General features: G+C 33.4%; 1 protein-coding gene across 1 annotated transcript in view; it reads right to left on the reverse strand.

Annotated features, from left to right (window-relative positions):
- Nucleotides 1–2813: 2813 nt before the first annotated feature.
- The window catches only part of SEMA3C (semaphorin 3C), a 176589-nt gene continuing 153486 nt past the window's right edge, over nt 2814–25916 (reverse strand). Inside the window, exons 14-18 of the mRNA XM_059170961.1 lie at nt 23692–23733; nt 20329–20486; nt 11474–11541; nt 9272–9402; nt 2814–5628 (exon numbers count right to left, since the gene is read on the reverse strand). Coding sequence (XP_059026944.1) covers nt 5218–5628; nt 9272–9402; nt 11474–11541; nt 20329–20486; nt 23692–23733 — 810 coding nt within the window. The 3' untranslated portion in view covers nt 2814–5217. The remainder of the gene's footprint in view (nt 5629–9271; nt 9403–11473; nt 11542–20328; nt 20487–23691; nt 23734–25916) is intronic.

A 25916-nucleotide genomic window follows, 5' to 3' on the forward strand; every position in this document is an offset into this window, starting at 1 on the left:
GGTTATGGAAAGCTCACCTGCCCTAACAGGACTTTGTATCAGCAACAAGGGATAGCTCAGGGGACATCTGTACATTGATGGCTAAGTTCAAACAAACAAAAAAAATGATGTCACCATGGATGCCAATATAGATAAATGACATCAACTATCAGTTGAACTATTTTGATGCCATCTGAGATAAAAGAGGAACAATACTCAAATATTTGAAAGAAATAGTCTTTCTTCTGGTAGAAAAATAATCATATGTAGTCACTGAACTTTTACTATGTGTCAGGCACTGTAAGAATTCCACACATATTGACTTAATTCTCACAACTACTTCATGCGATAGTTATAATTCCAATTTTAGAGAAAGCAATAATTTATCAAGAGGGATGTAATGTTCCCAGCTTATATCATTTGTAAGCAAAGAAGATGGAACAGAAACTTGAAGAAAAAATTGAGCCTTATTTTGAAATAATAAATCGAATATAGCTGTGTTGTGGAATTTTGTGTGCATAATCCATGACCTAACAAATATATATACATACATAAAAATTTTACTGATTGTCCCAGGCTGATATGGCTTAGGTAGCACCTCCTCAGTGTTTTGTTTTTCATAGCTGTTTCTCCTATTCATGAATCAAGCTGACTCCCAACATCAAACCACAATTTACAACTGCCAAATCGTATCACCTCAAAAGAAGTTACTCTGAAGGTCCAGCTTCTATGACAAGCCATGATGCAACAGAAAGAGGAAGATGATTATAACCACCCACACACCCAACATGCAAGCACAAATCAGTAACACAAAAAATAAAACAGAAAGCTTCAACTCTGTTTTCCTATACAGAGTGGTAGGAATAACATTCTGAAAAGACTAAGAAAATAGGAAATTCCTTTCATGTCACTGTACCCCCTTATGAGCCAAGATCACATGTATATTGAAAAATACCTGGAGAAACAACAGGAGTGGTTTTTATTTTTATAATAATTTTATCGTATATCCCTTCTGCCATGTAGAAATCATTATGGTTTTTGCTCTCATAAAATGTGCGAATGACATTTTTATATAAATAATTCAGAGAAACTCTTAAGGAATAGACTTTGTTCTGCTTTTGTTCTTGGGGAACACAGAGGTAACCTTACATAGAATAAACTGTTTTAATGTGTTTGTTATAATGCCATTCTCTAATAGCACTTTATGTAAGTAACACTCAAGCATGGCAACATAATAGCCCTGAGAAATACACAATTCAAACTCTGTGGGAAGTATTATTTTATGAAGTGAATAGACAAATACACTATAAATACACTAGTCATAGCAGGAGGGCATTTTTGTCTTGAAGCTAGTTCATCCTATCCTCAATACCTATGCACTGTGAAAGTAATATTGTTATGAAACTATAAAAATTGAAATACATGTCAGAAGCCCCTTAGGAAAAACAACTTATTTGCAATGAAGTTCACTGAGCGGCACATACACAGAACCTATAGCAACTGATTTTGATTTTGCAGAAAGGTTGGTATTCTTGTGCAAAAGGAGGCTGGATAAAACAATGGTGGGATAAATTCTTAAAGAAAAAAATAAAAATTCAGTCTTTCATAGGTTTGTCTTGATGCATAAAATTCAATGAAATTTTCATTGCTTCTAGGTAAGTAAACATTCTCACTTAGTCTGATTATTACTTTGTCTAGATTTACAGTTTTTACAGGCTTTACTACATGTAAAATAAAGCGGCAATGTCTCTCTTGACTTCAGCTACAAGAATAGATATAGGAAACCGTTATCTTTTTCTTAATTTTTCCCCCTAAGTAGGAGCCATAAGCCTCAAAAATACATTAAAATGATAAGAAATATGTTAAAATTACTTTAACCTAAAGTTAAGATGAAATATAAGCAAGGAAGACACTGAAAAATAATGAGGCAATTAGGGAGTAGTGCCAAATCATTAGGTTGGAAGATTCACTGAGATAACTTTTAATATATATATTTTTTGGTTCAGGTTTTCTCTACTCACATGATTACAGAGTTAAAGCCCAGAAATTGAAAAAATCTCTCATATTTATGTCTTTTAAATGCATTAGCAGCGCTATGAATTAGCTTATGACTTTCTTCCCTCAATTTCATAAAGGCTGGTTTTACCTGGTAAGGTGTTACATGATCCACTGACTGCACGCTCCCCAACCTGGGTCATTGGCATTTAACTTGACACAGAACACAACGGGAAGAGTCCTTCCTGTTCTAGCAGGATGTCACTTTCTAAATAAGGAAAGTATTAAGACATTTATTGAAGAGTTATTGCATCATATGTTCTGTTCCAACACTCTGCAGGTATGAACTTGGGCAGACAACTAAGGCAGAGAGAAATACAATAACTTTTCCAAGACAGTGAGCTTGGATTCAAATCTAGGTAGTCTGGCTCTAAAGCCCAAGCATGCCTAAACTGTACTTCTTCTTCCCTCCACTGTTAGTCACAACACAGTATGAATAATGACTGATGGAGACGAATGCATATACAGTGCCTCTTAAAGGGAAACCAGATATGAATTTGTTTGCATATATGTAAAATATCACAGAAATACACATAGAAATTGACAATATTGAATGTCTCTGGGGTTGGGACTTGAATAAATGAGGGATAATGGTACAAGGAGAGTTTTCCATGTATATTCTTCTAGAAGTTTTGAATTTAGAAATATCTAGTTGCATTATTTTTACAAAAATGGATAAATAAATAAATAAATACAACTTAAAAATTTTAAGATTCAGCGGGTTCTTTCTTGTCAACAAGCAATTATATATCCATCATTAAAAAGAAAAGTTGAAGACATTCTTGGGGAATTCAACACATTTTATTTTGCCAGGCAAATGATATCTCAATATCCAATTAAATATTAATGTACTAATTACATTTATTTTCTCACAGAGTGAACATTCACCGTAATGACAGTTTCATCATGCTAAAATCTATCCACAAACCTACACTTTGAGAAAAAAGTGCATTCCTAAGAAATTTTATGTACAATATAAATGGAAAATGTATTAAGTCATCGAAATGTCAAACTACACAAAATAAAACTAATTAACCACCAATATTCAATATATGTTGACATTATTTTGGAGAAAGAAAATTTTCTTCACATATGGCAGTTATGTTGAAGAAGAATTTCTATAATTTTAAAACAAAAGTAATAAAAGTATATACAACTGAATAATGTTCTAAAGAGAAGGTATTAAATAGCACAAATAATATTACAAAACTAAACACCCTTATTGTCTATCAGTTTGTGTTTACATGAAGCAAGGGGACCTGTGTAGTTTACCTATCCTCTGACTCTAAAACAATTTTACTTTAAACTCTGTACATAGAACATATTGGCCATAAACAATAAAGTTGGTTTTGGCCTTCCATTGACAAACATTTCTATTTGGGCACATAGCAAGCAAAATATTTGTATAAATAAACCGCTTTAGAGAGTAATTCGGAATCATATACATTTGGAAGATAGCTTTTATTTATTAGCTTATTTTTGAATGAACATTATTTATGTTGTATATTTTAACTGCTATGTTTGCCCCTACTGAGGTTGCCTCTTATAATATCATAATTTATCACCACTTAATTAGTAAGTCATATTCTTAGATTCTGATCAATGGTTACATTCATTTTGACAATAATTTTAATTCTTGAAGTTTTTATGCTATGGTGCTTAAAAAGGTGATAAGTCTACCTTACCTTCTTTGTGGACTATTAACTACAAATAAAATTTTGCACTAGATTTTTGAATAGGCCTATGATGCAATTTCTGTGTGTGCTGGGAAACACGAAAATTTCTTTAAAAGCAAATAAAATTCAAAGGCAAAAGTTGTGTTTCAAAAGGAAACATAACAGTATAAAGAATTTTTTCATATTTCTCCCATCTAATTGTTATTTGGAACAAAAGGTTCAATAATAAATTTTTCTAATGAAATGACCCAAACATATAATTAGAAGGAAATTATTTTATTCATTACAAAACTTAACACATTTGTATTTATAACCAGTGAACAGAATGTACCAACATTCTTTCAAAAGAAAGTATGTCTATTTTTGTTCATATTCAAATTTTTTTCAGTTCTCCACAAAATGAGCACCTCGCCAGCATACACTAAAGATCATCATTAAAGAACCGGTGACTTAAAAATCATATGATGTCTGAGGTTGGTAAACCAAAAAAAAACAATGTGAGACTTAATTATTGAAATTAATCACTGATGGTAAAAACTAGTGACATTTTTTATAAATAGCTTTTTATAAAATTGCATTTCTTTATTTTTCCCCATTTTGATAGTTTTACCTCTCATATACAAGTTTGATATTTCATCTTTTTCTTCTTATATTGTTTACTTTACCACACAGACTAGAAAATTAGAACATAAACAGTAATTAAACACTGTAAGATTATATTCTCTGATTCTATAATAACTTAAATAACTTCCAAAAAAAGTGCTTTTGTTTGGAAGATGATAGCATAAGAATATAAACTTAAATGCTTCACTGACATAACTCTAATCAAAAATATTTACGGTGAAGGTCATTCATTTTATCTTCTTAAAACTAGGAAACAAAGATCAAGAACAGATACCAGCAACTGACCGTTTTTTTAATAAAAAAATTAATGTATTTCACTGGAAACATATAAGCTGTTCATTTTTCTGTATGAATCACTCATGTTTTGTACAACTTTTAGATACACTCTTCCTTGACTTGTACCTAGTCTACATTTCTTTTGACGACTACTCTATCACATATATTTATACAACTTTTACAATGTAAAAGTTGTGAACTTGGCATTTGTTTCCATATATAAAATCACTGACAATTCCAAATATAAACCCCTAAGGCAAGGAAGGAAGATCACAGGGTTTATGGCCATCGTTCAATTAAGGGATGTAGGAATTTTAGTTTTATAGCCGCCACATTCATTTGAAGGAAAAGGAAATCAACATATAAATAAAATCTGGGTTAAGTTAAATATTTATATGCACCATGAGGATCATGACATGTCTAGTGCTAGTCAATATCATACAAGAAAATGCATGCTCATTTCAGTTCATGTAATATTCACTTTAGGAGTGAGTTACACCTTTCTCAGGGATTTCTCATGGGTAAAGCACAAGGTTTTTTGCTCAAAATTTGATCATTGAAGACAGACCATTCTTTACTGGAAGCATAAGCCCCAAGTAAGAGAACATTATGACTCTGGCAACTGATTCCTCCTGTTTCTACTTTTCCGGCTATTGATGAGAGCCTTTAACTTGCCATAGTCCCCTCTTATCTTCTGGGATTCTTCTTGTTGATGTTGCTGTCGAGTGTCTTTGCAGTACTGATTAATCATCTGCATTTCTGAGTGGCTGAATGCCCCCATGATGTCCTTTGGGTGGAAGGGTAAAGCTCTCACAGAGCTGGCCCAGGTCCAGGGGGACCATTTTTCTGTCACGACAGCCACCATTTCAGAATCTAAAACTTTAAAGTTGATCTTGGCTATGGTCTGCTTGAAGCTATTCTCTGTTGCAATGCAGTGATAGAGTCCTTGGTCAGAATCTTGAACGGAGCGGATTAGAAGTCCTTGTGAAGTGGCTATGATTCGTTCATTCAGCTTGACCTAAAAGAGAGACTCATCAAAGATCCCAAACCCGTCTCTATGTTTTCTAAAAAGATATGAGCAACATATACAGAGTATCTCTGGACTTTCAAATTTGGGGAAGCATCAAGTACTTATTAGCTTCCTTCTTAGTGAACACAAATGTTTGGTCAGTTCGGTTGCCTCTTTTGCACAAGAGATTTTGTTTCAGGAGCACTGAAGCTATTAAAGGGACGGTGAAGTTATCACCCATATTACCAAAAATAGCTTCAAATTCATTCCCTTTGGACAGAAGTGGTTTCGGTATATATAGGCACAGAATTTTGGTTGCATTTGGAGTGTGAATCACAGTCAACTATAAAATAAAATTCACAGAATATTTAAAATATCTCTTTTGTCCTGGAGTTCTTGCCTTTAATTGCAACAGAAATACTCTCTTATTAGTAGAATCATGAAGCCACAGTTAAATGGTTGAATTTTACCATTTTTCAATGATGAATTTTCTCCTAACTAAAAATGCAAACAACTTATTACTTCACTGAAAACCTGAAAAAAATTATATAAGCAGAGGCAGAGTTTTGAACACTATCAAGGGTTTTTTCCAATTATCCCAAATTAAAGAATGACTAAAAATAAGCTGAAATGCTATCATCTTCTAAGTCTAAATGGTTTTACTTTCCAAGGAAAGGTAATAAAAAACTGAGGTTAATATTTAATTACTTTACAAGCTTATCCTGGAAAAACTCTCATGTGTTAGATATGTATGCAATCTTTCTTTCTTAATGTTCCAGCTATAGTACTGTCAATGAACAGACTAAAAAGCTAAGTGGTAAGAAATTCCTTGACATGGAAACTCTGAATTGCTCTTTCATGGGGTGGGGGGTGTGGGGAGAATGAATCCAAATCAAAATAAAGGAATGTTTTTCTAAATGGTTAATTTCTGTATAAATACGTATTTTATTATTAATGAAATAAAAATCAAGGATAGATTATTTTAGTTAAAAAGTAATGCCCTCCTCCAGAAAAAAGCACAAAAAGGCAAAGTATAATATTGAAACAAGATAATAGAACAGATCTAGAAAAGGGAGATCAGAAGAAGGGACTGAAATATATAAAGCAAAGTTTTGATGTTAATTTAATTTTTAAAGTTTAAAGGTGTCTCAAAAATAGTTTCAATCATGTAGAAATGCACTCAGAAACAAAAGGAAAGGAAGACTTTTCTATGTGTGCAAAATTAGGAAAAAATTTGGAGGCCAATTTTATAAATTATATAACGTGTTTTTGACACAGAAATTTCATTTCTAGGAATTCATACAGAAGATATACTCACAAGTGTGCAGATGTTCATTTATATAATGTTTTTTTTATAAGAAGAAAAATAACCTTAAGTAGTAGAGAGCCTTAAAGAAACAGATATATTCATATAGTGGAACAGTATATAGCCAAGAAAAGTAAGTTAGCTCCAAATGTACTGATATTGAAGTGTGTGTGTGTGTGTGTGTGTGTACATCAGAGAGAGAGACAGAGAGAGAAAGACAAAAATAGGAACATGATGGGGAATATATGGAGGAATATATTATGACTGAATATATAATTCTTAGTAGCTTCATACTCTAGAAGTATGAATAAATATTGAAGTGAAGGTAAGGAGATCTTTCAGGTTTCACTTTATGCTATTCAATACGAACTACTTACAGTTTTGTCCATGAGCTTTTATGACTTGTCTTCAATATTTATATATCATTAATATAAGACATATGCATGTGTTTGCCTAAACTACAGATAACAAATCAGGATAAATTTAATAATATGGTAACAATTTGTTTAACTAAATTAAGAATGAGTGGACTTGTGCTCTGTAATTCTGGATATAATAGATTTGCATAATTATAGTTAATTTTTTCATAGTCTTATAGCATTCTTATGCTATAGAAGAAAAAGCAAGATAGTAATAATGGAGTCTACATTCTTGAGCATTCTGAAATAAAACGTCAGAAATATTGCAAAGGAGATTCAGTCATTAAATAGTCATTAAATCTATAACTCACTCCATTTTTAATTTAATTTATTAATTTCTGTGGCATGTATTCAAGCTTGCATGTATTCATTTTCTTTAATTTAAATAGAAATTTTTTTCACTTATTGCATGTTATTCTATTTTAAGTGTTTACTGAATTAAAGGAACATATTTTATTCATATTAGGTAACCCCTATTTGAGTTTTAGATTTCCAATTCACATACAAACACACAGAACTTCTCAGGAAGGACCATTTATAACCCTGTCACATGCTCTGGCCTAAGAACTTCATTTCTGTGTGGTAATCATCATGGCACAATATGACTTCTACTCTAGGTTACTTAGTAAGGCAAGTAGTATTACCATTTACATCCATTGAAAAGAATTCAAAATTAATTAGACTGTAGAAATTTCCAGGTCTCTTTGATGACAGACTTTTATGGCAAAGAAAAGAGATCTTAAATAAACAATTTTTTTTATTAATAAAAATGTTCAAAAAGATTTGATTAGTATCATAGAATTATGGGGCAAGAAGGAACCCCGGAGTTCATCTAGCTCCTTTTGCCTCCAGATGGTTAAATTGCTTATGCAAGTGGACATCAGCCTATGGTTTACTTCCGGTGACAGGGGACACACAATTTCCTAAACAGCTCATATTGTCTTCGGACAGGCAGGTCTGAGTTGTAAAGCATTTTCTCATATGGAGTCAACATGTATTTCAGTAACTTTGATGCAAGTGTCTGTGTTCTATAGCTTGGGATTGTATCCATTCTGAATATCTCCAATTAACTTAATACTTAGTACCCAAACTACCCACAACAGAAGGACACACCCAAATGCAGAAGGCTCCATTTCCCCCTTTGCTCTATCAGATTTTATGACACTGCTAATAGCATTACATTTTAGACTACCCTAAGGCTTTATATACACATATATATTTTTCTTCTTCTTCCTCTCATTTTTCAGTACATGAGATCAATATTACGGAGCTCATTATTTATAATATTTCACCCTAAGCCGTTTTACAATGCTTCCCTTTTAAAACAGCTCTTTCTGATCAGTGAGAGGTTAATGTCAGTGTTTTTTCCTTTGAAAAATTGTTTTTCCATATCACTAAATAAAGTCAACAGTCCCATAAACAATGATTCCCTATATTACCAAACCAAAACCCTAGAGCCGTGGATAATAAAGCAAAGGAAACAGATTACCACATAGCAGAAAAATGCTCCTTACCATAAAAATTATGGCTTAGTGTAATTTGCTACTGAGGAAAAACTGAACTTTTTTTAAGGCCCCCTTTTATCTTGTGAATCACACAAAGGTGCTGCTGTGTGAGAACCTGGAGTCTGGTTTTGCACACATCTTGTTTCTTTTACGAATGCTTCCTCATATCAATTCCCCTGTCTTGAGTGTCCAAGCTCTTGTTTCAATCACCATATTATAGAGGTGAACAGGCAGCAAGGATTTCTAATTAATTCATCATCTCTGCAGACAAAAGATTTTAAAGGAAGTGGCACCTGTCATCCCAAAGACAAAAGGATGTTCATATGCCTTTTTTTTCCCGTTTGATCTGAACCTCACCGAGGGATGGTGATCAAATGTCTTTCTGAAGCCCTGACTGATTGCTGCTGTGGTGTGTTACTCACCTCTTTCCTCCTGTCTTTGTCTTTCTGTAACAGCCATTTGATCGATGCCTGTGGAGACTTCGGGGCGCACTCAAGGAAAGTGGTGTTATTTTTTACTCCATACTGAACAATTTCAGCTGCATTTCTATATGCTGAAAAGCAAAAATGAGAGAGAGAAGAGAACTCAGAACATATACTCCTATATGTTTATTGCTCTGTAAAATTGTCACTACCTATAAAGTATCCAAAAGGCAATCTTTAATCATTTAAGAAGCAGACTATTACACATCGTTTACCTATTGTGTTTAACCTAAAGGAAAGGAGAGAAAGACATAAGGGAACCGATTTTTATTCAAGAAGTACTCTAAACCAAGGAATGTCCTTAATATCACTTTGAACATTTAATTATTTCAGTATCCTTATGAGTTAGGTTTTCTCAGTGTTTCAGAGTTGAGCAAACTGATGCTGTGAATTATTAGGAAACACATCCTACTTGAAGAGTTAGTAAGTGTCAGGCATTATTAAAGCCAGGTTCATCCATACTCAGTGGAATATAGATGGAATCCAGAAGCATCAGGAAAAGTCAGAAAGCCAAGTGTGGCTGCAGCGGGAAGTTATGGTTGAGAACACAGTCCTGGCAGAGATATTGGAGGTAAAATTCTGATTTCACCAAGACTGACTGTGTAGCCTTCAACAACTTACTTGACCCTTCTGTGTCTCAGTTTTACTTGGCTCTAAAACATGGATTATGTTTTCATATAGGTTCTGCACTGAAATTCTTAATTCAGGAAGAGCATGTAGTAAAATCATGTAGTAGCTTAGACATGAAAAGCATCTTCATTCATAAAATGGTGATAATAATAGACCTTACTTTGGGATAGTGTCTTGAGCATTAATTGTGACATTCCATAAAAAAAGTGCTTAACTGAGATTCTGACACAAAGCTAACATCCATGTTTGTTCATCATTAACCCCACTGACAGTTCTACCACTGTAACTACTATTAGAACTGGCACACATATTTATAAAATACTCAGTAAATAGAGAAATCGTAACTTGGATTTATCCCCTCAATTAGATGTATAGAACCACTAAGCAAAACATGTCAGAATTTTCTTCTCATAGCTCATGTAGTTAGTAATAAGAATATCAGTCTTTATTAAAGAAAGGCCCAGACTCAAAAATATTAGCAGTAGGAGTTTTGGTGTTAATTGTTAGCAACAGTGGGTCTATGGCACCTTTGTGAGCTAAGAGAGCTCTGCCTGAAGAAATTTCCCTGGTGGGGTTCAGGTGGAGGGGAGAAGGTTAGTGGGGAAAGTATAATACCGTGGGATCTTCATGCCAGGATGGGAAGAAATGGGTTAGAGTGATCATAAGACACAGGCAGAATTGTCAGAAGTACTGGAATGGTTATAAATTGTAAAACCAAGGCACTGGTACACCCATATTCAGAGCAGGGTTATTTATAATGTCCAAATTGGAAGCAATCCAAGTGTCTAGTGATAAATGAATAAACAAAATGTGATCTATACATACAAATAATATTTTTTTCCATTTTCAACAGGAAAGAAATCCTGACACATGTTACAACATGAATGAACCCCGAAGAAAAAGTGAAATAAGCAGTTACAAGAGGTTAAATATTGTGTGATTCCGCTTATAAGAGGTATATATAAGAGTCAAATTCATAAAGATGGAAAGTAGAATGGTGGTTTCCAGAGGCTGGTGAAGAGGGAAGTTCATATTTACTGGGTATAGAGTTTCACTTGGGAAGGATGAAAAAGTTCTAGAGATGGATATGGTGCTGCTTGCACAACATTGTGAATGTATTTAATGATACAGAACTATACACTTTAAAATGGTAAATTTTTTTAAAAAATTTAAATTTTCATTTAAATTTTTAAAAAAGCAACTTTTTTCTTAAGAGAGAAGACAATAGCTTTGTTTCTTCAGAAAAAAAGTAATAGCTTGGAAAATCTGTAACTGATACCTATGTGAAATTCCTAACCAACTCACACCCACGGTCTCTGTATTCATGGACCTCTGTTTCTCCTACTATACATACAAATATGTTTAATTTTTAATTTCCATATGAACACCAAGAATCTTCATAATCTTTCCTTAAAAAAGAAAAAGTGAATTATAATGAGGTCTCCCTCCCTGAAATGTGACCTAGAGCACTGTGACTCTTTATCAAGTTTGACCCTTGCTCAGTTTTAATACCTTTTAGATTAAACCCTCTGCACTGAGTCAATGGATTTCCATGTCTCACATCTTGTCTTCTGCTCCTCCTATAAGTGCAAAGACATACATAAAACTGATTTAGAATTAACATTGCCAATTATACCACATTTAAAAGATTGCATTTTTAATTTCACAGTCTTTTAATTGCCCAAGCTTTCATAAGGAAAAAAGAGGTCTGCTTATCTGGCACCACTAGCTGACATTTCTTACTCACCACCTTCATGATAGGATTGGTACTTCACCTTGTTTTCATTCTGAATTAATTCGGTCCTTCCCTATTATTGGTGATAGAATGGCTATGAAATCCTTATTATGTGCATTTTCTGGGTAAATGCTAGATTCCAAATGAATAGTGTAAATTTTAGTTTAGAGACATTCATCAAAAATTTTCCAAGATGAAAACCTCTAGAGTATAAACCCACTGGCATCTTCTTTCTTATAATTTTGTTTTTAAATAAACATGGCTTTCTTACAAAATTCAACATTTCCTAACACTTTCCTGTTATATTAAAACTTTTCTGAAACAGGTGATTGAGAGATAGAAAATAGACATTTAATACACAGTTAAGCAAAATTGTTCATTTACTAGAATAAGAATTTTCCTTCAACTTTTTACTTTGAAAAACATCAAGCCTACAGAAGAGTAGATGTATGAGTACACTAAATACTGACATACTTAGATTCGTGAATTGTTAAATTTTGCCACATTTATTTTTTCTCTCACATGCAATTTTTTTTTTTAAAGATTTTACTTATTTATTTGATGGAAAGAGAGAGATCACAAGTAGGCAGAGAGGCAGGCAGAGAGAAGGAAGCAGGCTCCCTGTTGAGCAGAGAGCCTGATGTGGGGCTCGATTCCAGGACCCTAAGATCACGATCTGAGCCGAAGGCAAAGAACTTAGCCCATTGAGCCATTAAGGCACCTCTAACATGCAAGTTTTATGTTGTATATATACTTTATGCACATATATGAAAATCTTTAGAAAATAAATTGCAGACATAATGCTTCATTCCTCAATACTTCAGCATGAATCTTCTGATTTTCCTACATAACAACAGTATAATTATCATGCTAAATATATGAATATTCCATAATATCATACAATACATATTTTATGTTAAAATTTCCTTAATTGTCTTCTAAACATCCCTTATGAATTTTTTAAAGTTTAGTTAGGGGGCGCCTGGGTGGCTCATTAAGCATCTGCCTTCAGCTTAGGTCCTGATCCCAGCGTCCTGGGATCGTGCCCCACATCAGGCTCCCAGCTTGGCGGGAAGCCTGCTTCTCCCTCTCCCATTCCCTCTGCTTGTGTTCCCTCTCTCTCTGTGTCTCTCTCTGTCAGATAAATAAATAAAATCTTAAAAAAAGAGAAAAGTTTAGTCAGGACCAAAGTTCACTCATTGCATTTTAGTTATTATGTATCATCAATTAAGCATTTCAAAATTCAGTTACATTCTTTATAAGTTGGCCATTAGTTAAATCAATGTTTTAAATTATTTTAATACGAATTAATTTCCTGAGTCTTAGATTCAAAATATTCATATTCAAAATATGTATTTTTGTATATATAATATATATATATATATATACATTTTGTATATACTATATATATATAGTATTGAATATACAATTGAAACTAATACATATAATAGTTTCAATTGTATCACACAGTGAAACAAAACAAAATAAAGCAACTGAAATTCTCTTAGCAATAAATCATGGGTATGCAGATCGTTACAAGAAAGAAAAAGTGAGGAGCATCTGGATGGCTCAGTTGTTAAGTGCCTGCCTTCAGTTCAGGTCATGATCCCAGAGTCCTGGGATTGAGCCCTGCATTGGGCTCCCTACTCAGCCGGAAGCCTACTTCTCCCTCTCCGACTTACCCCGCTTCTGTTCCCTGTCTTGCTATGTCTGAGTCAAATAAATAAATAAAATCTTAAAAAAAAAGAAAGAGAGAGAGAGAGAAAGTGAGCTCTCTGGATGATTCAGTTAGTTGAGGGTCTGACCCTTGGTTTTAGCTCAGGTCACAGTTCCTAGTGGTGAGATCAATCCCTGTGCAGAGTCTATTTCAAATTCTCTCTCCTTCTCCTCCCAACCCCTGAATGTGCTTTCTTTCTCTAAATAAATAAATAAATAAATAAATAAATAAATAAATGAAAGTCTTTAATGAGAGGGAGAGAAAGAGAAAAGGAAAAGATCTACTCTTCAAATATCAGGAATACAGGGATACATTGATTGTTTACTATCAAGGCTCTGAAGTATATATAAATGAGCATATGACTTAATTGGATCATCTGTTAAGTCTCAATATTTTTATTGTTAAAGATAAATTATAACATTCAGTGAGAAGAGCAGAAATATTAAAATATCACAAAGATTATTAAATTTACAAAGTGAAACTAATCTCAAAATCATCAATAGTGAAAAAGGTCATTTTAAGGTTACAACAAATAATAGTTTGTGTATTCAATGGTTCATGTAAATCTCTCTATGGAAATACAGGTATATAATTTTATGTCATATATATATTTAAAGATTTAAAAATATATAAATATATATTTATATACTTATATAGAAATATATAAAAATATATATTTAAAGATTTTATCTGTTTATGTGAGGGAGAAAGAGAGAGCACACCTGCACAAATGGGGGGGGGGGGTTGAGGGAAAGGGAGAAGCCGACTCCATGTTGAGAAGGGAGCCTGACATGGACCTCAATCCCTGCTCACAACCTGAGCCGAAGGCAGATGCTTAACTGACTGAGACACCCAGGCGCCCCTCAATTTTAATTTCTAATACAACAACACACACATAAACTAGTGGAAGTCACTGTTGTTTCAGGAAATACAATTTATGCTTTACTCTAGAATAGCTCCTATAACCCATATCAGCTTTTCACCGCATTGCATTTGCTATATTTCCAAGCCATGGCATTATTTATTACCAATCAACTTGTGAGTACACGATATTATATGAGCACCATGTGAGAGTTCTTAGGGCTGAAGTAGTCATTTTCAGCCATCTAGAGAGGCACTATCACTCACAATATTTAAATTGATTGTCCTGTGACCAGTACTATGTTATGGTTTGCATAGCTGGGGAACCCAAATTTATGGGATCACATAGCTTCCAGACAGTCTTTACAGAAAAAAAATCATTATGGCTTGGCCTAAATGATGAGATCAGCAAGACAGCTATCTGACATTTTTTGTATTTGTAGAATCCCTTTAGGATAGTCATATAGCATTGCAAAAGCTGGTAGGCAGAGTAATATTATATGTGAATGTAGGTTTAGGATTTGAGCTCAAGTTTCCAATGTTTTCTTCTTTATAGTATAATCCTTCAGATAAACAATGAAATCATTTTGTTCTTGTATGTAAAACAGATATTTACTTGAAGATTGAACTGATTATCCTGTCTTAGAATAAAATTTCTAAGTGCATGTCTGAATCCAAAATAAATAACATTTGAGATTAAATTGCAGTATTTGGATACAAATGCACAAATATTTATGATACTTGAGAATGAAAAAGAAAATTGCTTGTATTATTTACCATAAGGAAACTTGAAAAAAAAGAGAAACTACAGAGCCAATGATATTTAACAACTTTATTATATCAAAATATATATACTTCATAGATTTCTAAGTATCACTGTAATTCTTATTCCATACAAAGGACACCTTTTTGATTTTCATTCCTATGAACTCCTCCACATAATCTTTGTGTTCCAGATAGGTAGACAGCACAATAGAAATAAAATAGGTAAGTTAACACTATTAAAGAAATCTGGTATGGAAAATACAAGTGATCATCATCATTATTATTATTATATAATCACTTAAAAATATTATATATGAGAATTTAGGAAATAGTTAATTCAGCAAACATGTTTTGCATTCACTATATGTTTAAGTTTTAAAATAATTTTGAGAAGTTAAACAATATAGATACTTGTAATGAAACTTTCATTGTGCTAGCCAAAGATGGGTGAGAGTAGGCCAAGGAATAAGATAGGTTATAGAAAGATAGAAAGATAGAATGATAGAGATTTTTCAGCTTTTAATTATAGAATTAAGACACTGCTAGAGATTCTGATAGCTCTTTAAATGATTACTACCTTCTCTTTCAACCCATACTTTTTCCCTCCTGCTTATACTTCATTAAATTGAGAAATAATTGACATATAACATTATATTAGTTTCAGGTGTACATCCATTCATGTTGCATATCTGAAACTAATATAATGTTATATGTCAATTATTTCTCAATTTTAAAAAGTATATATATAATACATATATATATATAATATATGATGGATATATAGTGAAATGACCACAATAAGTCTAGATATCATCTATTCTCATAGGTAGTCACAAAATTCTTTTCCTTGCGGTAAGTACTTGTAAGATGTACTTCTCTATTATGAACTTTCAAACAGGCAATACAGTATTATTAACTATAGTTACCATGCTGAACATTACATCTCCATGACTTAATTATTTTATAACTGGAAGTTTGTGCCTTTTGACCCCATTTGCTCATTTTTCCTACCGCCTACCCCATCTTTGAGAACCACTAATCTGTTCTCTATCTCCATGAGCCTGTTTTTTTGTTATTTTCAAAACTCCATATAGAAGTGAGATCATGCACTATAAGTCTTTCTCTGAATTATTTCACTCACCATATGGCCTCAAGGTATCCATTTCACAAATGGCAAGACTGAATTCTGTTTTATGGCAAAGTAGTATTCTTGTGTGTGTGTGTGTGTGTGTGTGGTGTGTGTGTGTGTGTGTTTACATCTTTACTCATTCATCTGTTGAAGAACACTTAGGTCGTTTCCATGTCTTGACTATTGAAAACAATGCTGCAGTGAACTTGATGGTACATCTATCTTTTCAAATTATTGTTTTTGTTTTCTTCAGATAAATATCCAGAAATGAAATTGCTGGATCATATGGTAGTTCTATATTTAATTTTTTTTTAAAGATTTTATTTATTTATTTGACAGAGAGAGATCACAGTAGACAGAGAGGCAGGCAGAGAGAGAGGGAAGCAGGCTCCCTGCCGAGCAGGGAGCCCGATACGGGACTCGACCCCAGGACCCTGAGATCATGACCTGAGCCGAAGGCAGCGGCTTAACCCACTGAGCCACCCAGGTGCCCCCTATATTTAATTTTTTAAGGAAACATTGTACTGTTTTTCATAGTGGTTGCACCAATTAAGATTCCACATCCTCTCCAATATTTGTTATTTATTGTTTTTTTGATAATACCCATTCTGACAGATGTGAGGTGAGATCCTGTGGTTTTCATTTGCATTTCGCTGATGATTAGTGACACTGAGCATCTTTTCACAACATGCTGGCAAACTGTATGTCTTCTTTGGAAAAATGCCTATTCAGATCTGCCCACTTTTTAAGTCAGATTGCTTGTCTTTTGAATACTCAGTTGTATAAGTTCTTTATATATTTGGACATTAACCCCTTATCAGGTTTATAGTTTGCAAATATTTTCTCTCATTCAGTAGGTTGCCTTTTCATCTGGTTGGTGATGTCCTTTCCTGTGTAGAAGCTTTTTAGTTTGACATAATCCCACTTGGTTATTTTCTCTTTTGTTGTCTTTCCTTTGGAATCATATCTAAAAACTCATCATGACCTATCAAGGAGCTTCATGCCTATGTTTTCTTCTAGGAGTTTTATGGTTTCAGGTCTTACATTCAAGTCCTTAAACCTTTTGAGTTAAGTTTCCTCTATAATGTAAGATAGTAGTCTAGTTTTATTATTTTGCATGTGGTTGCTCAGTTTTCTCAGCACCATTTATTGAAGAGACTGCCTTTCCCCATTGTATATTCTTGCCTTTTATGTTGTAAATTAATTAACCATATATGTATGGATTTATTTCTGGGCTCTCACATAGATCATGTGGATCTATGTGTCTTTTTTTATGACAATAGCATACTGTTTTGATTATTACAGCTTTGTAATATAGTTGGAAGTCAAGGTGCACGATGCCTCCAGCTTTGTTCTTTCTCAATATTGCTTTGGGTATTCGGAGTCTTTCATGACTCCATACAAATATTAGGATTGTTCTAATCCAATGAAAAATGCTAACGGAGTTTTCTTAGGGATTGTATTGAATCTGCAGATTCCTTTGGGTAGTATGGCCATTTTAATAATATTCATTCTACCCCTCCATGAATGTCAATTATCTTTCCATTTATTTGTGTCTTCAATTTCTTTAATCAATGTCTTATAGTTCAGTGTAGGGGTCTTTTACCTCCTTGGTTAAATTTATCCCTAGGTATTTTATTCTTTTGGTGCAATTATAAATGGGATTGTTTTCTTAAATTCTCTTTCTGGTAGCTCATTAGTCATGTATAGGTTTTTGTTTGTTGATTTTATACCCTGTAACTTTACTGAATTTTTTTTTTCTGTGATACCTGATTTCATACCAGGCATGACATTGCAACATTAAAAATTGCAAGACAATTTCAGCTCTTTATTGATTACAAGGACATGATCAAGATCAAATTTGTGGAATTAGGATGACAATGTGGAACCTACCTTGACATATGCATCTGAGAAAGGATTACTGAGGTTGTAATTAGAAGGAGAATAGGAGAACAAATGAGTCAACTCATATTTTAGCAGAAACTAAAATGTAAACAAAAATCTAAATGTCTAAAATGTAAACAAAAATCTCAAATATGCAATGATAGTTTATATATGGTATGAAATTTTACTTGAGAAATATTCTTTGTTTATTAAATGAAAACGCTTGTTTGCCAAACCCTAGGTCTGGAGGTTTTACAGGGAAAGAGTACCATCTCCAATTCCTCCACATTACAGGAGAGGCTGATAAGCCTAAAGGAATATGATAAGATTCACTTTGTGATCCTCATAGCACTTTCTTTCTTAGAAAGTGTGAGGCTTCATCTTCCTTTAGCTTTAAATCTGTTTAATAGATAGAAGATTACACTCCAGGTATTAGATATGCCAATTTTTATAACTCTTTCTCAAGAAAAATATATTACCTTAGAAACAGTTATGGTAATAATTTTTAAATATCACTGTTATTGTAATTGGGAGTATAAAGCAAATATGATTAAAATTTATCAGCAATGACTACAAAAATCATTTATTTGAGATTACATTTGGAATTTGCTTTCCTCATACTTTGTCCAAGTTCAGATCTCCAGTCTAGTGCAAACAGAAAATCTCAGGATAATGAGGTCTAAAAATTCTATGTAGAAATTAAGAAGCTAGAAACTTCCTGCCTAAATCTCAAAACGACACAGAAGAACACAGGTCTTTAAACACAGATACTAAGGACTACTGGTTTAAAGAATAGGAGTTCTCTTCACGTTCCATGTCTTTAAAAACAAAAGATTTTCAAATTATCCAGACCAGGCCACACCTGTGCATTCCAAATTCATATTTCTAACTGTCTACTCAACCTCTCCATTTGAATATCTCATAGATACTTTTAGCATCATCTTTCCTTCCACATACCTGCTTCTCCCCTGGTCTTCTGTTTCTCAGGAAATTACATCTGCATATGCTCAGTTCTGAGAACTTGGTTCATTCTTGAGTCTTCTATTTCTCTAACTGAGCTCTACCCCAAATCAGACCTTGTGCGATTTCTACGTCTATCATTCCTGTGTGAGAATTCCTTATATCTCACTTTGAAGGTACAGTGCCCTAACTGCCTTGCAGCTTCTATCTCCTCTCCTCCTATCCCCTGCCTACCCCAGGGCTGCAATCCTAGCCAAACCCAACCAGATGAGCTTTTCAAACCAAATGTAAAAAAAAAAAAAAAAAAAAAAAAAAAAAAAAAAATTCATGTGCTCAAAGACCCTCCATAGTTTTCCATTTCACTCTATAAAAGCCTTCAGTGACTCACTAAATCCTATGTCATATGCCATTCTGAGCTCATTTTCTTTCCACCCTTCCTTTTTCTCATTCCATGATAGTCCCATTAGTCGTGGTGCTATTTCTTGAACAATCTTGACACACTACAGCTTTAAGGATTTCTGGTCTTTCCGTCTCTCTGGAATGCTATCCCCCCCAGATAATGACTTGGTGTCATTCCTCATCATACTCAGGTCCTTGTTCAAATATCACCCCCTTAATCACCCTGACTGACCCATAGCTCTGATCTTGGCTGACCCTAAATTCTGCATATTCTTTGTTCTATAATCAGTGTCACTACTGGTGTCACAACTTGTGTACTAGTTGGTTCTAAGTTTCTCATCTAAGTCTTTGCTAGGATAAATGGCATTCAGTCTCAGACTGTCTTATTCTCTCAATCTGACCAGCAACCATGCACTTCCCATTCTCAGAGGTAAGAGCATGTCACCAAGGTTCTGAAAGCAATTCAAACCAAATGTAAAAAAAAAAAAAAACCATTTTGGAACAATGTTCCTGTTGCCTGAACTAGGACAAACTTCTGATCATTAGAGAATTAAATGGCACAGGGAAACCCTAAGAAGGTGGGATTTAATGATATACAGAAGCATACAAAAAATTAGGTAATGTGGAAAACATTAAATACTGCTTAAAAAAATTGCTGGGTCATAGGGGGAAATTGTGTTGCTGGAGGAGCTTTAAGAGGAGAAAGAAATGTCTCCAAAGTATTGTATTCCGATATATCTGTGAGAATTTCAAGTTAAAACTATAGTCATTTACTTCATTCAATAACTATACATGATGCTAAACATAGCTACTACTTCTAGTGCTATTTTAAAGAATACAGCAATAGAATTTTTTCTAATGATGTGGAGTATCTGGCAACATCAGTTTTGACTTTCAGCTGAATGTTTGGTACTCACCGCTTCCCAGTTGGGTAGAACCTAGAGCACGAATGGCCATCCCAGGCACAATAAGGGTCCCTTGCCAGGCAGCAGTCAGCACAGGCTGTACCATAGATGTGGCAGCGATGCAGAGACACTTGGGAAATCCCTTCATTGGAGCTCACATACAATTGTTGCTATTGGAGGAATGATTATGATTTAATTCAGATGTGGACGTTAAAAGAGGACTTTCAGCAGGAACGCATTATGTCTATACACCCTGAGATTCATTTTAAAATAGACTAAAAACAAGAAGCAAAGCACAGAGGGTATAAGCCAAGATAAATAGAATTTTCTTATGTTAATATGCCTATAATATTACCACTTTCCTGTTAAAAGAAAAAGGAAAAAAAAAACAAAACTCAGGGCCCTGTGTAGAATGGTCATACATTTGAAACATTGGGATTTATTGTTCTCTCAAATTTGTGCTAATATGTTATAGATTTAAATTATGATGCTTGCTTTATTTTTTGAATGCACAAGGCAGTTTTCTTTTTCTTCAAATCTGGCAACCCATCACCTTGTAAATTTGAAAACGTCAAGTCTTAAATAAAGGGCATTTTTAAGTTTAGGGGAAAAAGTACACTGTATTAGATAAAAACTTTTAAAAACTTTTTTTTTTTTTTTTTTTGCATGCCTTTGAAAGTGGCATATTACTCATTGGAGCAACTTTTAAATTACTTAGAAGAATATCAGTATTTATATTTAGTCATGTCTTAAACTTGCTGTGTGATCCAGTGATCTTCAGCATCCCAAGTCATAAATAAAGATTTCCCTCTCCTTCATTTACAGGATGTCAAGAACTTCTTAGGATACTGCTCCAGTTCTTTCTGTGCATATATTGGTTCTCAGGAGTTGAAAAGAGTAAGTTTCTAACTGATGCTTATTTTCTAAAGAAGTGATAGTGTATGATTCAAATTAGCAGAGAATCTCTAAGCTGGAACTCAAATATATCCACATGTGCAACACACAAAAAGACATCTATACATATTCACCTACATGCAATTTAGGAGCACCATTGGTCTGGTTTTGGAGGCAGACTTCTAGGATTCAAATCCCAGCTCAACCACAACCATCTATGCAACTTTTCTGAATCTCAGGCCATTCTTGGGTAAAACTGGGATGATACAGTACTTATCCTATAGAATTATGTTAAGAACTAAATGTAAGGGCTAACTCCACATGAAATACTTAGAATAGTTTCTGACTCCTAAGAGCTCAATGAATGAATAAATAATGTAGTAGAGAAAATTACCAGTTAACAAACTATCAACTTATACATTGTCAATTCTAATTAATCATTTGAATCACACCTCAGTCTATTGTCTAATAAAAAATCATTTTATTCAGATTAATTAATTTTGCAGAAATTGGGCTGAAAATGATTGATCCCCAGTTGAGACAAACTGTATGAAAACAATGGTGTATTTTGACAATAACCATTTCTCTAAGAACATTTCAAATAAGTGTTTATTGAGTACATTAATAAATAATATAATGAAAGCATCAGCTATGCTAAATTAAGGAAACTGCTTTACTTGAGGAAAGAATACAAGTAGTTTCATTCTAGAAATTATCTTTTTTAAAAAATTAATCCAACTATTTTCTGCTATATGGAATGCAAGAATAAATTAGAGAATAAAGAAGCATAAAATAGAAAATAAAATAATTTGAAGACTAGGGAAGGCACTAAATTCAGAGAGCTTAAATGTACGTAAAATACCGTTGGCAATTTGTACTTCTTTCTCACTGAAAAAATAATGAGGTATCCAGACGTGCAAGTTTCCCAAAACTGAAATAATTATCCTGCCCTAAATCTAATGACTGAAAGAAACATTTTTAATTATCTACAATATAAGATGTTGAAGACAGATTTAATACTCATTTTTTCTCCTGTGTGTATGTGTACTGCATATTGAAATTCAATGGAATGGATTGTGAACTATGAGTCTACCAGCTGAATTACAGCCTGGATAGTAACGTGTGTCACTGTAACTGTGTACTGGGCTACTCGGCCACACAAATGGCTCTGTGTTCATTTTGAATTTTGCTCCGATACTTTCTCTTTGCATTAAACTACTGTAAACAAGGGGCTTCCCTACTGACTTCAAAGACAATTCTGACTTGGGATCAGCTCCCTGGGACATTGGAGAAAATGACGAATGGCTTCTTGTTATTTGGGAAAATGTTTGTTATGCACCATGCAAACATTTTTACAGATGAGATCTTTAGCTCTATGGTACCCTATTTATTTTTCTTCATAAAATTGAGTCAAGTGAAAAGAGTACAGGACTGACTGTGGAATATTCTTTCATCTGTAACAGACCAAATAAGGTAAAGAACACTAACTTTATGTCATCAGTTGTGCTAATACTTAAAACCTTTATTCCATATTCCAAGAAAAATAAGTCTCAGGCTCTTGAAACAGCAGTTATGAAGGACCTGCTTTATTTTAGGCAATTTATATAAATTAACTCTTTTGTGAGAAAAGCATTACCATATAGAGGCAGAAACTTAGGTCAGTGAAGTTTAACAACTTATTCATAATTTATGGATAAGTTGGGATTCAAATGCACGTCCATTGTGCTCTGAAGCCTACTCCATTTCTGGCTATATGAACTTTGGAACTTTCTTCCAGAGAGAACGCCTTGCGGGCTGGAGAGGTGTATACGTTGCATAGGCAGAGACTGGGATAGGGCTTTTCCTTTTTTTCTGATCATTGTGTATTTGCCTGTGCAGGCATGAATTAGAAGATGAAACATTTCTGATAATCATAGCCAAACATTTCTTCCCTCAAACCCAATTCCTTATATGGTTTAGATCTGAGAACTCAGATTTTTTAAATGACACATATAAACTCTAAAAAATAGCACTTCTTTAGCAATAAGTATAAAAGAATGCATTACACATTTCAAGTGATAGCAGCAGGAACTCGGAAGAGGACTGATTACTCATTCCAAGCCCCTGAGAATGTTTGTGATGCTATAGTAGCCCAAACATTATACCAAAGTCTTCATTCAAAAGATTATTTTTATTTTGGTTGGCTTCACACACTGTAATATTTGAGAAAACAGGATATATAGGATATACAAAATGTTGGGATATCTTGCAGTATATATTTATAAGTTCTGCTCTCCTGGGCTTTTATACAAAATAGACCTATTTTGTCTTCCATTCATAGCCTGTCAACTATGCATCAAAATTAAAGGTGATTTTGTGGTTATTGTAAATAATAATTATTTTTCTAATGCTAATATTAATTTTTCTAAAATTAAAAAAATATATTTTTCACAACAGTAAAATTTTTAATACGTAAAGAAAATAAAAATGGAGTTGTTTTACCTTCTTGGATGAGATTTTCATTGTTGTTATAGGAGCACGATTCTGAAAAATTAAAAAAAAATTGTTAGCTGTTCAAATAATTCTTTAAAAAGATTTGCATTAAAGATATTCTCATGTCTTTTAAAATTCAAGACATCATCATTTCTCTACACATGCACATATACTCAAAGTTTAGCAATAGTTGTCTCTAAAGTACATTTCCTCTGTTGTGCTAACAAATATCTGATTAAATATATATGATATATTTTACAAATATATGATTAAATTTTAAAAAGTAGCAATTATAACACATCATCAATATAATCTTTAGAAATACAAAATCTAAGAAATTTGGAAGAATTAAAAAATTATACTTTGGAATACTGAACGCAATGAATAAAACTTAGGTTTGGATAGGGGTAGATAAGATGCTGTGGAATGGCAGCTCATGTTCTTCCCCCACAACTCAAGCGTCTGCATAAGAAGCTACCATGTAGCTGCCAAATGTTGCTTTGGAAAGACATATTAGCCTGAATCATACTTATTAATTTTCCTTTTGCAAACAAAGAGATACTGTTAGAAAAAAAAAAAATCTTACAACTTTGAAAAAAAAAAGGAAAAAAGAAATAGTTAGAAAAGGTTCTCTTTTGATAAATGCGAATTAATGAAAGCACCTAAGGATTTTCTGAAATAGTAATCCTTTTAAAAAATTTTTTTTACTAAATCATTTTATTTTATTTGACAGACTGAGATCACAAGTAGGCAGAGAGGCAGGCAGAGAGAGGGGGAAGCAGGCTCCCAGCTGAGCAAAGAGCCCGATGTGGGGCTCAATCCCAGGATCCTGAGATCATGACCTGAGCCGAAGGCAGAGGCTTAACCCACTGAGCCACCCAGGCACCCCAGTAATCCTTTTTGAAAGTGACTCTATTCATAGAGTTTACTTCTTAAACATTATGAGTTCCTGTTAAAAACTAGACTCATGATAACCTGATAATCATCTGTTAAGTTTTATTTGAAAAATGCAAGTGAGAGCAAGCTCTCAAAATTAACAGTACCTACAATTATTTCACATTCTGGAAGTGTGTGTTCTTACACATGTTTAAAAGAAAAAAATGGTGATATTATTAGATTAGCTCAATCTAAACACTCAATTGTGTTTTGATCACAACTTAGAAATATACATATGCATACAAAAAAGGTATTGCAATTTATATCCATCCAGGCAACTACTAATAGCTGTACCACCAATTCAAGTTAAGTCTGAGGAAGCTGGATGTATTTTCCGGAAATATTCTGAATAGAGGATTAAAAGAGATTATGGTTCTGCACTCTATAAAAACAAAGAGTCTGGTTTTTTAAGGTTACATTGAGTTTGAGTTTTCTGCAGTGTATCAGTGTGACACTTCGCTTAGGAATTTGTTTCCATTCAAATGCATTATTTCCTCACGTGCTAATCACAGTATATCATAGACACCCAGTTATTTTTACCTCACCTCAGAAAATATGACACAAACACTGTTGAAGACAGTAAGTAAGTGTATTTGGTAACTGTGTCTCTCAATTTAGCTGTATTAGTCATTGGCACACACGTCCACAAGAAAGTTCAAACTTTTTTAGTCTCTCTCTTGGGCTGATGTCCCCCACATGCATTTTGACTGACTCTGTTGTTCCACTGAGAGTTTATTCTTCATAATGATAACACTAGCACAACTAATATAACACACTATAAGTAGTTAGCACATGACCAGAATGATTCCCATTTCTTTAAGAGCTTTCCATGACTTTCATGTTTGGGTTTGTGTCAAACTCACTTAATGTTTTCTGATTATCAAAAAATTATATTTCAGAATTAAAAATGAAGGTCTGCCAATGGCATTTTTTGCTCTCTTCAAGCAAATTCCAAATACTTTATGTTATTTTGGCTAGCCAAGTTGTCTGTGTTGAACTGAACGAGGAAAAAATATTTTATATATAATGCACTTTTGGTTAATCTAATGAAACAATCAATTCCTTTATAAAGCAAGGCATAGAAAAAAAAAAAACACTTGAATGTACCTAGTTAACATTTTGTAAGCACAATATTAACACACTAATCACAAAGAACCTTATGCCAAAGTGAGTCTAGCATTTAAAATTATAAATTCAACAAGACACTGGAAAATTTTCCAGAGTTCCTCAGATTTCATTTGGTTACTTTTAAAAAATATTTCTTTACATTTAAAATGAATTAGCATAATCTAAACAAG

Source organism: Mustela lutreola, chromosome 4 (genome assembly GCF_030435805.1).
Source record: "Mustela lutreola isolate mMusLut2 chromosome 4, mMusLut2.pri, whole genome shotgun sequence".
Lineage (NCBI taxonomy): Eukaryota > Metazoa > Chordata > Mammalia > Carnivora > Mustelidae > Mustela > Mustela lutreola.